Source organism: Procambarus clarkii, chromosome 52 (assembly GCF_040958095.1).
Source record: "Procambarus clarkii isolate CNS0578487 chromosome 52, FALCON_Pclarkii_2.0, whole genome shotgun sequence".
NCBI lineage: Eukaryota > Metazoa > Arthropoda > Malacostraca > Decapoda > Cambaridae > Procambarus > Procambarus clarkii.
Window position 1 is genome coordinate 2,749,660 of NC_091201.1, and position 13,211 is coordinate 2,762,870.

General features: G+C 40.3%; 1 protein-coding gene across 1 annotated transcript in view; it reads right to left on the bottom strand.

The window, feature by feature from the left end:
• LOC123763708 (leucine-rich repeats and immunoglobulin-like domains protein 3) overlaps window positions 1-13,211 on the bottom strand; it is a 203,957-nt gene that overhangs the window by 18,775 nt on the left and 171,971 nt on the right. The window contains exons 5-9 of the mRNA XM_045751003.2: window positions 12,614-12,769; window positions 10,484-10,627; window positions 6,726-6,869; window positions 2,670-2,813; window positions 1,431-2,514 (exon numbers count right to left, since the gene is read on the bottom strand). Coding sequence (XP_045606959.2) covers window positions 1,431-2,514; window positions 2,670-2,813; window positions 6,726-6,869; window positions 10,484-10,627; window positions 12,614-12,769 — 1,672 coding nt within the window. The remainder of the gene's footprint in view (window positions 1-1,430; window positions 2,515-2,669; window positions 2,814-6,725; window positions 6,870-10,483; window positions 10,628-12,613; window positions 12,770-13,211) is intronic.

A 13,211-nucleotide genomic window follows, 5' to 3' on the forward strand; every position in this document is an offset into this window, starting at 1 on the left:
GTTAGCCTTTTTCCACACATCAGCTACAACTCCTATACACAGGGATGCCTGAAAAATCAGATGAAGTGGAATGCTGAGCTCAGGTGCACATTCTTTCAGAACCCATGGTGAAACTCCATCTGGGCCAACCATTTTGTTCTTACTAATTCCGTGAGCATTTTTTCACTTCGTCTCTAGACACCTCTATGTGCTCTATGTTGTTCTCTGGAATTTTTATTGTGTCTGGTTCTCTGAAGATTTCATTTTGTACAAACACACTTCGGAACTTTTCATTTAATGTTTCACACATTTCCTTTTCATTTTCTGTGAATCTTTCTCCCATTTTCAACCTCTGAATATTATCCTTTACCTGCAGCTTGCTTTTAATGAATTTATCGAAAAGGCCTGGCTCTGATTTACATTTGTCTGCTGTATCGTTCTCAAAGTTCTTCTCTGCCTGTCTCCTTACTGTCGCGAAGTTGTTTCTCGCATCTTTGTATCGCTGGTGTGCTTGGGGGTTTGGCCTCTTCCTATAATGATTCCATGTTTGTGTCTTTTGGTCTCTGGCCCTCTCACAATTTCTGTTGAACCAATCCTATTTCCCAGGTCTGCATCTCTGTTTTGGTATGTGTGTGTGCCTTCATCGTATACTGTATTTAGCAAAATTTGGCATAAATCTAATTTACTTTCATGACTAGCAACAAGTTTGTCCAATTATACTCATTAAAAAAAATTCTAAGTTCCACATAGTGTCCTCTTTTTGAAATCTAGTTTATCAACTGTTTTAATGTCCCCATTCTCTACTAGATTATATCGCAAAGTGTATTTAATGTCCAACAGAGCATGTTCACTCTTTCCCAAGGGAGGAAGGTACTGGATGTCAAATGCCTCCTCCTCTTTCCTGGCGAATATTAGATCCAGTACTGATGAAACATCCCCTTCCCTCATTCTTGTGATGTACTCACCTAGTTGTGTTTGCGGGGGTTGAGCTCTGGCTCTTTGGTCCCGCATCACACGCCTGATATGTGTGTGTGTGTGTGTGTGTTTTGAAATTCAAATTATGTTGGTTGTGGTATATAAAAAATTGTGAATATGTTCATCTTTGGACTTGTCCAGATAAGCTGAATTCTTACTGGGAGTCTGGCTTATCTGGTGAGGGGCCATCCCATATAGTCCAGATAAGTGAGCCTAGGCAGTATATATTTGGTAAAGCAATCTGCATTATTTCCATACATTACATTTCTATGGTTCACTTATAAGACGATGACAAACAGCATACAGTATTCCCTATTAAGTGTTTAAAAGAAGGGAAATATTAAATGCCTATGAGAAAGTTTACATTGGGCCACAACCTCAAAGATGGGGAATTTTCCAAGAGAATAAAGTTTCATAGATCAAAATATACAATCCAAAAAGTGTTGCTCAAGAACAAAGAAATTTCTTACTCTTACCTGACATTCAAGAAGAGCATTATCTCCAAGTCGAGCAACTTCATCTTGTAATGGTTTAATGAATTCTGGTATCTGTCGTACTGTTACAGAGGCGTGTGTTGAAGCTGTACCTGCTGCGTTAGTGGCCTTGCATGTATACTGGCCCTCATCATGAGGTTGTACAGGCTTAATAAAGAAGATAGTTTCATTGGAGAAGACGTGAATTCGTCGTTCCCGAGCTGCTGGAAAATCGTCCCCTCCATCTTTCAGAAGGGATATATCAGGAGTTGGATAACCTTTAGCAACACATTCCAGCTTGGCTACCTCTCCCATGCGTACAGCCACACTAGTTGGTGTTTTAGTGAAGTAAGGAAACACGTGAACCTGAATGTTGGCACGTTTAGAGTAACTCGCTCCAAAGTGATTTCGTACAAAACACTGGTATTCACCCCTATCCTGATCCGAAACATTGTGCAAATGAAGCAAAGAAGTTACATTGTGTATGGCGCCACCTTCACCGTCGCCTCCAATTACGCTTATTAGAGTTTCGGGCTGTAAATCTACCAATAGTTGATTGTCCTTCCGCCACATGAACTTTGGTTGACTCCCAGCTGCACCAGCTTGAGCCACACATGTCAGCGTCACATTAGCACCATGCAACACAATCTGATCTTTTGGAGACTGACTGATTATGGGTCGAGGTGATGACTCGCAGCTAAAATCACTATCCGAGAGGGATGATACAGGCCGGTCTATAAGAGCAGGTGGATAATTACACGAGGCGATCATAGAGGAGGAGGAATTGAAAGTGATAGCTGCCATCCATTCAGGCAGCCATGATAGGTGACAGTCACAAACAAGACTAGATGTATTCAGCTGCACATAAGTTAAATGTTTCAGCCCTGAGAAAGGGTTATGAGGTAAGGAACGAAGCTGATTTCCTCGTAGATCAAGAGACATGAGAGCCACTAGTGAGACAAATGTGTCAACATGCACAGTCTCGATACCATTATATGCCAATGACAGTGTCTCAAGGTTACCCAGTCCACTAAATGCTCCACCATTGTCTTCTACACTCCAATGAAGCTGATTATGACCAAGGTCCCTGAAATAATGGATAATTTCAGTAATGGTATATAAAGGTATAAAAGTATAAAATGTACAAAATACAATAATATAACAAGTAATATTAACTCACAATTTAAGTTAATGATACATGGCATAACTCTTGTTTAGGAATACACTAGAAGCAAAACTTACAGAGCAAGAAGACTAGAAGTTGACTCAAATGAGTTATGCTCTATATGGGCAAGGTGGTTGTGCGATATCTTCAGTTTCGTCAGCAAACCTAATCCCCTGAATGTTCCTTCCCTCAGTGACACCAAACGGTTATGGGACAAGTCTCTGGAAAAATTACAAATCAAATAAAAATTATGTATTGAATATAACGAAACAAAATTTTCTGACGAGCCACAAATAATTCCCCAAGTTTAGCTTTGGTACCACCATGTTTCCAAGACCCATCTGTGATCTTACAAGATGAAGACAAGAATCTAACTCATTACAGGGCAAAGGGGAGCTTGGGAAATCAGAGATCAACCCAAAACAAGGGAAATCTACTAAAATGTACAGTATAGGTACAACAAGACTAGCAACTAACTGAAGACAATTAAGCACCCCTGAGTAAACAAGGCAAAACAATCATTACTTCTGTTAATTACCAAATTGAAAAGTACCGAGCTGCAAGCAGTCAGCAGCCCAGGTCACCTGGGGTCTCTATCAACTTACCTCTCACACTGCAAAAACCCTACAGGGAAAAAGGAACAGGGCGTTCAAGGAAAGCAGGTGCCGGTTGACCATGAAGCCAGGACTAGACACACAGAAGGCGGCAGAAACACCCCACAGAGTGGCAGAAGATACCCGCTGCAGCCAAAACCAGTGAAACCACAACTTTGAGGAGAGGAAAGAATAAGGTAGCGAGCAGGGAGGAGAGCAACCAAGCAGACTCTTGGAGAGTAAAGGCAAAGGCATGCAGGCAGGCAGGCAAAACAATCCACATGGAAATCTGCAATCCTGTCCCATATTATCAGAGTGAGCAACTTGGAAAAGAAATCTGCGGCAGCATACAACAAGGTAGAGGACAAGAGAAGCCCAGAATGGAGACCATGGTCCTGCACAAGAACAGAGGACCTCATAGTCTACCACAACAAACACCACATCCAAGTGGTATAAACAGACGTGGAGAAACTTTGGAGCAGCCAAAGCCTAACGATGTGGGGCAGGACGAGACACAAGCAAACAGGGCACTGCTGGCAGCCATGAAGGAAGGGCTCCGGAAAAATTGGGGCAGCTGTTTTTCAAACACCTGTGAATAACAGGATAGCTGCCACTTGCTCAAACCAAACAAAGGGTGGCTGCGAGCCAAGAAAAAGCAGAAGACCTTATACCTCAGACAACAGAAAAGCCCTGTCTCCAAAAGATGATTAGTCAAATTCAGATACACAGCCTCTGGCCTGCAGTATGTACCAAAGCAATGTAAACCTACACAGAAGGGGCGTAACTATACCACACATAGCTACCCAGCAAAACGTCCAGAAACACAGCTCATACTGAGACAGGGAAAAAGAGAACACCTTAAAGCACAACAAAAAACCCTCAGGGACCAGAAACTAGACCCTAAAGAGGGCCAAAAAACAAATGTGAACCTTCATCTGAAAAGGCCAACACCGAGGTCCAGCACTGACAAACAGCACACAACTTCAGTGGGTGCCACTGGTGGGAGACTGAGGAATTTGCACAATCACAATCATTCCAGCAAAAACAGTCACATTAGTCATCTACAAAATATCTGGGATGGATACATATTACATACCCGCAGGTGAAAGGCCAAATAAATATAACGGGTCCAAATGATGGATACAATAGCATTATCTATTAGGATCCAAAAAACTTGAAGCACTTCTTGGGAATGTATAAATTGCAATTTTGGGTATGGAATTGGATGGCAAAGAAGTAGCAACCCAGCCAATTATACATACAAGACTAAGTAATGTACAGGGGACAAAGGACACTGACAACCAGGACTGGTACACAGACAGGCATGAAGCCTTGTCTGATGCAGGGAAAGTGCCTTGGTAAAGTAGGCACCAAACCCTGATTTTTTTTTTTTTTTTTAAACCACAGGTGGGTACAGAAACAGATGACTTCTAATACACACAGAAATTACAATAGTGTGATATATCAAATGAACAAATCCACAAGGGCCGTGATGAGGGTTCGAACCTACTCACGGGATGTTCCCAGCTGCGCCTTAGTCAACTGTGCCATGACATGGTAAAAGAATTGCAACCTGGAGTGCTACTGCCCTCACAAGGACCATGAAGCATTTCCAAAGCCAAATAGGGTTTTCACACACATCCCCCATGCACTTGGGCTCTGTCAACCTAATGTTCTACCTTTTGTGCTTCGATTGAAGTCGAAAAACTTTGAAAACCAGATTGGGCTTCGGAGACGCTTCGGGACCCTAGTGAGGACAGTAGCACTCCAGGTTGCAATTCTTTTACCATGTCGTGGCACAGTTGACTAGAGCGCAGCTGGGAACATTCCATGCATAGGTTCGAACCCTCATCACGGACCTTGTGGATTTGTTCATGACTTCTAACCCTGCTAGCAGGCCTGGAGCTTTCCCTTCCCATAGCTCATGGTAAGCCTTATCCATTAGTTCCCCTGAATATGATCATCAATTATTTAACAAGCAGGTACCCAATCACTGCATTTTGAACAGAGGTGTATAATTTAGACTTGGCACCTAGTCAATCCTTCCCGTGATCTAGACCATTTGGCAAGAGAGGGTATAAACTGCCATGGATTACGAAAAATCATGTACACGACCCAAGCACACCCTAGGTAAAAGTGCAAGGTCCTTGACATGTACAGAAACAAGTCAGCATATTAGGGACATCTTCAACATACACAAGCACAGTTGCAAGGCTCTCCAGATCAACAGGTACCACATAGGAAAACAAAACTCCTGCAATGGCCAGAGGCAAGGTTACTAAAGAGGAGTCAACCTGTAGAGAAGGCCAGGACACTTGATCAGTCATCAAAAGTTTTGGCATCCCTTGGGAAGTCCCTGGGAAGCACAATCATACTGACATTTAATGATGGACGCCACATGAGGCATTCTGCCAGACACAAATGCAGGCATTTAATATCTTGTTTGAAACATTGTTTGCATCATCTTGATAAGGGATGTAGGTTTCATCCCAAAATTTAATTTAATTTAAACAAATCTACAAGGGCCGTGACGAGGATTCGAACCTACGTCCGAGACTATTCCAGACGCGCCTTAATCGCCTGAGCTATGACATGGTATAAGAATTGGTTTGGTTTAATAACACACTTACATATGTATTGGGTATTTTTTTTACCTTCGAGAGACTAATACTGAACATAACTTTTTTTGTAGTGTACTGTATATTCAGTACCCCCTAGACTCAAATACACAAAACACTTCCATGTCCACTTATGAGACGTGTACTTCTTATCTTAATCATGGTGGCTTAGTTGGTATAGTTTTAACCATTTAGTAAACAGTTTACAATCTCCAAAACATTACTACGTCATCCTCAACTGAAGGGTGTTATTGTTATGGTTCAACTCATAGTGCTTTGGAGCTCAAACTGTTTAGTACAATGGACTAAACTGCTATGATAAATAACAAATACATATGTCGTAAGTGGGGAAATTGGTCCAGAAACTGGTACTTAACACCAAGTATGGTGTAGTGTCTTATTCCAGGAAAGATGACAATATATGCTGTAAATGTCTCTCTCATGCTCTACTTTTTCACTCCTGGAGAAGAAGCAGCAAGAACACCACATCAAGTATGCAGGCGATGAGTCACAATAACGTGGCTAAAGTATGATGACCAGACCACACACTAGAAGGTGAAGAGACGAAGACTCTTGGAATGGTCCGTCCTGGACCATTCTCAAGTCGATTGTGATGAAGTAAATGCAGGCAATAAATAGGCTTGAGAAAGGTGAGGAGCAAAGTATAGTAGAGGGGATAGTAATAGGAATAAGAACTGCAGAGGGCCTATTGGCCCATACGAGGCAGCTCCTATTAACGTCGTCGTTCCTTCACCTTCTAGTGTGTGGTCTGGTCATCACCACATCAAGTATTGATAAATATGTTTAGTGTAAAAAAAATAGCACCACATAAATGTCTAAGTTGATCACAGATCAGGTTCTTACATCCTTGAATTAACTCATCAGACCAGAAAAGCATTAATTATAAGTAAGCTGTACTTACAGGGAAATCAGTCCTTCTGTAGATTGCCAAGCATTGGGTCGGACCGAGTCAATCTGGTTGTAATCAAGAGACAAATGGCCGAGGGACTTAAGGCCAAACAGCCATCCTGCATACACTGTAGTTATATTGTTGTAGTCCAAAAATCTATGGAGATAAAAGAAATGCATGTACAGTAATAAGCAAAATATATGAAATACTGTATTCAAAATTTGTACTGTACATGATTAAAGTTTACCAGCACTTCACTTCCCAGGTTCTTGGGATGGGAGGCACCAGTATGGACAAGAGGAAAGCAGTATAGAAAAAGAAACAGTATAAACAAAATGCAGTGAAACCTCAGTACTCAAACTTAATTGGTTCCTGAAGAAGGACGGAGTGCCAATCTGTTCCTAGTACTGAACAATTTTTTCCCATAAGGAACAATGTAAATTGGATTAATCTGTTCCAGACCACAAAATATATTAATGAAATAAATAAATGCAATTAATGCTAACACACTACACACTTTACCTGCACTTAAGAGTTAGTGGCATATGTGGAAGGTGGTGAGGCAGAGGAAGAGATATGTAAGAGATATGTTATCCTGTGGCACGTGACCGCTCCAAGCAACAGCCTAGTGGACCAAACTCTCACAAGTCAAGCCTGGCCTCGGGCCGGGCTTGGGGAGTAGAAGAACTCCCAGAACCCCATCAACCAGGTATCAACCAGGTGAGTCCCCTACCATTACCACACCTTTGTTAGGGTGATAGTTTTCAAGAAATCTTTCCACTTCCCTCCCATTTTGCACACATTTCTTCTATTAGAGAACTACATTTACGCACATCAAACTCGGTAGCAGGAGCAGCCACACAGGCACCACTTTCATATTTTGCTAGGAGTTCATTTTCACCTCAATCGTGGTTCTTACTAATTTTCTTTTTGCTTGGTTCTTTTCACTAACTTTCTTAGGTGCCATGGTGATTTGTTTACACCAAGCATATAAAAAATACAGTATCCGAGAAAGTTTAGAGAAGTACAGTGGCGTTGTGCACTGAGCGACAGCAATGGTAAAACTGACGCGTCAGGAACGCGTGTTTGCGTGCGAGTGCCGAGCCAACTACCGAATACGAACTTGGCCTTCGAGTACCAAGGTTCCTCTGTAACAGCCACCTATCCATTGCATAATCATGAACAACCAGCACAACCACACCCCACACTCTGACATCACCATTATATAATTTTGTATTTAATCACAAAGAAATCACAATGACATGATATAACAATGAGAAAATCATTTAGAGGCAATGGGGTGATGTGATCCAGCATTCTGGTGATTCCCAGACACCTGCCTTAACCTACTATTGGCCAAGTGGGTTAAGACAGGTGTCTGGAAGCCACCAGAATGCCGGTTCAAGTCACCCCATTGCCTCAAAATGTTTTTTTTATTCCATATAATGATGCTGAAACAAACACAGAGGTAGCGGATATTGAGAGGCCTCGGCTATAAGGACAGGTTGAGAGAACTCGGCCTCTCAACTTTAGAAGAGAGAAGAAACAGAGGGGATACAATAACTATGTACAAGATATTGAGGGGAATAGATTAGGTGGATATAGGAAGCCTATTTAAATTAAAAACGGGGAGAATGAGGGAACATTGGTTGAAGCTTGACTTGCAGTTCAGTCAAAGATATGCAAGGAAGTTCTCATTCCCTGTAAGTGTGTAGGCAAATGGAGTGCACTAAAGGAGGAGGTTGTTGAAGCCAATTCCATCCACAACTATAACAAGAAAGTATAGGGAAAATGTTATGTTGAAATAGGTAATTAGCCTGACAGGTATAAATGGCTAGGAGGCAGGGCATAAAGAGCTACATCTCAATCCCTAGTAGTCATTAACAAGCCATAACTGATAGGTAAGTACATTATAGATATAAGCTGTAGATGCTTTCCATAGTCTCTATTGCAGCCTAGGTGATTGCCTAAAAATAAATTAATAAATAAATACAAATATATATATATAATGTACAGTATATTTATTTATTTTGGTAGTAGTCCTTCTTGTAGACTTACTAAATATGACAGCATGGGCAAGATCAATGTTCCTAACATTAATATTTCTCTATTTTTATGTTCCTCTTCCCTTGCAAAAGAAGTTGAAAAATTAACTCTCCAAAGTTTATTTTGCAGTTTTATTATGGCCTGATGCTAAGAGATATTTCCTGTCTTTCCATTTATAAATTATTATGTATCCTGCTTGATACCGGCTCGATGGGATTCTGGAAGTTCTTCTGCTCCCCAAGCACGACCCAAGGCCAGACTTGACTTGTGAGAGTTTGGTCCACCAGGCTGTTGTTTGGAGCGGCCCGCAGGCCCACATATCCATCTCTCGTCTGCACTCTAGAGAATACAAATTTAGAGTTTTTAATTGGTCCCAATAATTTTGATGCTTCATAGAGTGGATTCTAGCAGTAAAGGATCTTTGCAAGCTCCCCAGGTCAGCAATTTCTCCAGCTTTGAATAAGGCTGTTAGTCTGGAATAATATTCCACTCCAGAGAACACTAGTGTCTTGAAAAATATCATTAGTATGGCATCCCTTGTTTGAAAGGTTCTTGTTATCCAATCTGTCATTTTTCTTGCAGTCGTGACAGCTACTTTATTGTGTTCTTTAAAGGGGAGATCTTCTGACATGATTACTCCTCGATCCTTTACATTGCTTTTTCCTTCGATGGTATGTTTTAACTGCATTTTATATATGGTTTCCATTTTTATATTTTTTATTTTTCCTATAAATGTAGATATTCAAACTTTAAGAAGAATGCAGCTACAGTACCAAAATCAGAAATAGACAAAGATTTGCCAGTGGATATAATCTGAGCACTAATATTGGAAACACACAAAGTAACACAAGCAACATGTGAGAAGCTAGAAAACATAAGAATTGCATTAAAACTTAAACAAGGGCACTTTCAAAACACTTTACACAGCTTATGTCTAACCCCTACCAGAAATGCAGCACTGTCATGGAATATGGACCTCACAAAACACAAAGAAATCAGAGGATTTCAATAAGACAATAGAGCCCAAAGAAAGAAGTACAACCTATTTATGAGGCAGGTTAAGGGAATTCCATCTATCACTCTAAAGGTTGAAAGGACCATAGGAGACATGACCACCATGTTCAAAATACATTGCAGAAGAGACAAGGTGGACAATGACAGCCTTTTCCAATTAAGAAAAACAGGACACAAGGATATCACTGCATGCTGGAAATGGAAATTAGTCAAGAGATGTAAGGAAGTACAGATGGCCAACAGGTACAAGTTGTACCTTGTATGTTCACCTGCATCCACAAGTAAAGAACAAATATAACAAAGTGCTCAAACATCAAAAAATATTTAAAATAAACCAGGTGCAAGTAACTAAGAGGCAGGAAATGAAAAGCTAGATCCCGCTCTTTGTAAACACCTACAGGTATGTAAGAAACACATGAAACAAAAAGAAAAGAAAGCATACGCAATTTTCCATGACTTGAGCCCTAAAATATATTATATCCCCCATCCTCATTCATTGTGTACAGTACTGTATTTATATTAAAACTGGACCTTCTATTTTCCCCAAGAGGCACAGTGAATCCTTTAACAAATCTCATGTACTACTAGCATCAAAAGATTTTTATTTGTTTATCTAAATGAACTAGAGGGTTCAGTTCCTGAACCGATTATGTGCCTCTGCCTACTAAATACAATATAGCTCAAAGCTGTTACTGTATCATATCACTTACAGTTTCTCAATGGATTCCAAGCCATAGAAGACACCGTCGCTGAAGGTGGTTATTTCGTTACGTCGTAACTTAAGAATTTTAAGTTTCTTGAGATCTTTGAACATCAAGCCTTCAAGCTGGTGTAATTGGTTCCCATTCAGGTCTCTAGGAAAAAAAATCATGTCCACATGAGAAATAACAATGATGATAAAAATTGCAATAAACTTGAGAAATCCTACTAGAATGGTCTTAGTTAGCCTAATGTAGCATTACTGAGGCAGAGTACCGTGACTGGTACACTTTCTTTCTTAATGATATTGGATTTTCCTTGCTGCCTATGTCTTATTCAGTGATTTGTTGTGTAATCTCATACATTAAGACTTTTGTAGAGCCCTTGAAAAAAAGGTTGGATCAAATATACATTGATTTTTGATAATAAATAATAGTGATAAGAATGTGTATGAAGTCTTGTGGGATGTTGTGAACACTGTCAATTTAAGAACTCTTAACAATATAGCAGGATGTTAACTAAATATATAATAATAAATGGAGAACAACAAGTTTGAAAATACTCAGATGATGCAGACCTAACTGCAGAGAATGACTGATTATACATACATACATCTAATCTATACAATAAGGAAGAATGTCTGTCTGTCAGTCCAAAGTTGGAGTGTCCAGTGTCATAGCCAAGTGACTGGATGGTAGAGCGAGGGTCTCGCTTCATGCAGGTCGGCATTCAATCTCGGACTGTCCAAGTGGTTGGGCACCTTTCCTCTTCCCCTGTCCCATCCCAAATCTTTATTCCTTCCAAGTGCTATATACTGTAATCATAATGGCTTGGCACTTTCTCCTGATAATTCCCCTTGGGGCTAGCCTTAGCTAAATTTGTAGGAAAATGGTCTAGGGAAGAGGACAGACATAGGCTTGTCAGGGTTGGCTTAAGTTAAATGAGTTAAGAAATATTTTTAATTATTCACACACTTCCATCTGATACTCACCAATTCAATTGTGGTTAAGCATGAAATATGGGTGGATATGACTGGTGGATATTCTCTGATTTTGTCAAAGTGTTTATGTAACTGTGAAAGACAGGATCTTCCCTCTTTAAATCCAGGTTGTCCTGGGTTGTGAAATTCATCTTTTTCATAAAACTGGAGATTTGATTCCAAATTACTCTCAAAATCTTTTGTGTGTGATGTTAGTGCAACTAGTCTATAACTTTTTGCCAAAGCTTTACTACCCCCCTTTGTGCAGAGGAGCTATATCTGCAGATTTAAGTTCTGCTGGCATCTCCCCTGTATCTAGGCTCTTTCTCCATATTACACCAAGCGTTCGCACTACTGGTACTTTACATTTCTTTATGAATAATTTCCTGAGTTAGGACCAGGGGCTGAGTGCATGGATACATCAAATTCTCTTTCAAAGTCTTCTACGTTCAAGTTAATATCTGCAGCTTGGATCTCATTCATAAAGAAGCTGTCTGGATCATCAATTTTAATTTTGTGTATTGGGGTGCTAAACAGCCACTTACAGGCCTTTTAGGATTTCACAAATTTCTTTGCCATCCTCTGTGTGCGAACATTCAGTTATAAGTAAAGGTCTAATGTTAGTGGAGATTTTTTTATTTTGATTTCACATATGCAACAATATATTAAGGATTTTTCGTTATGTCTTGTATAACTTTCTCTTCCAATTCCTCAGACTAGTATGATCGCTTCAGTGTCTGCTATATATTTCTTTGATCTCCCTGCTTAGATTTATTTTTCTTAGTTTCTTAACAAAGAAACTGTTTTGACTTAAGATTGTTTCTCGGTCATAAGTCGGCCCAGTTTGGCACCAGTGACTCCCTGCCCAAGTCACTGGCGAGGCATGGAGCATTCATAACACTAGTTTGGTCCCAATATGAGTGTTATTAAAACATTTATGTATAGGACTGTACATTAAAAAAGTTGAGTCAAGAGGACACAAGAAGGTTGGTGAGGTAACTTACAGAGAGCGGAGGACATGGGGGAAGGTTGGTGAGGTAACTTACAGAGAGCGGAGGTTGGTGAGGTAACTTACAGAGAGCGGAGGTTGGTGAGGTAACTTACAGAGAGCGGAGGTTGGTGAGGTAACTTACAGAGAGCGGAGGTTGGTGAGGTAACTTACAGAGAGCGGAGGTTGGTGAGGTTGGTGAAGATGGAAGCAGAACGGTTGAATGTGGCTGGGGTGAGCAGGTTCCGAGACAACTTGAGCTCAGCCAGGGAACCAAGTGTACGGAACGATCTTGCATCCAGTCGAGCGATCATGTTCTTACTCAGGTTCCTGGGGAGAAACTCTCACCATTATATGCTAATCTAATAAAGTTATTTAACATAAAATATCTATTTGTAAACCTCTTATGAATAGTCATGTCAATCATTTCAAAAGTTGAACCAAACAGATACAGTGTGTATGTAATTATGGCCTGATCTAGCAAGGAAAGACCAACGCTACACTCACCAATACACTAACATTAAAATAATCTGAAGTATTAAGTTTGTTAATCTCAGGATAACATAACTAATTACTCATTTTCCATCCATTACGAACACATTTAATATATAATAAAAAGTTCACATAGTTGGCAGTGCATTGAAACAATCACAGCCTATACACATACTAAAGATAATGTATACAGTGAACAAAATGAAGCAACACACACTACACCCGAATGAATACGGAGGCGATCGTAAGCTACCTACCGACCAAGTGGTTGTTCCAGGGA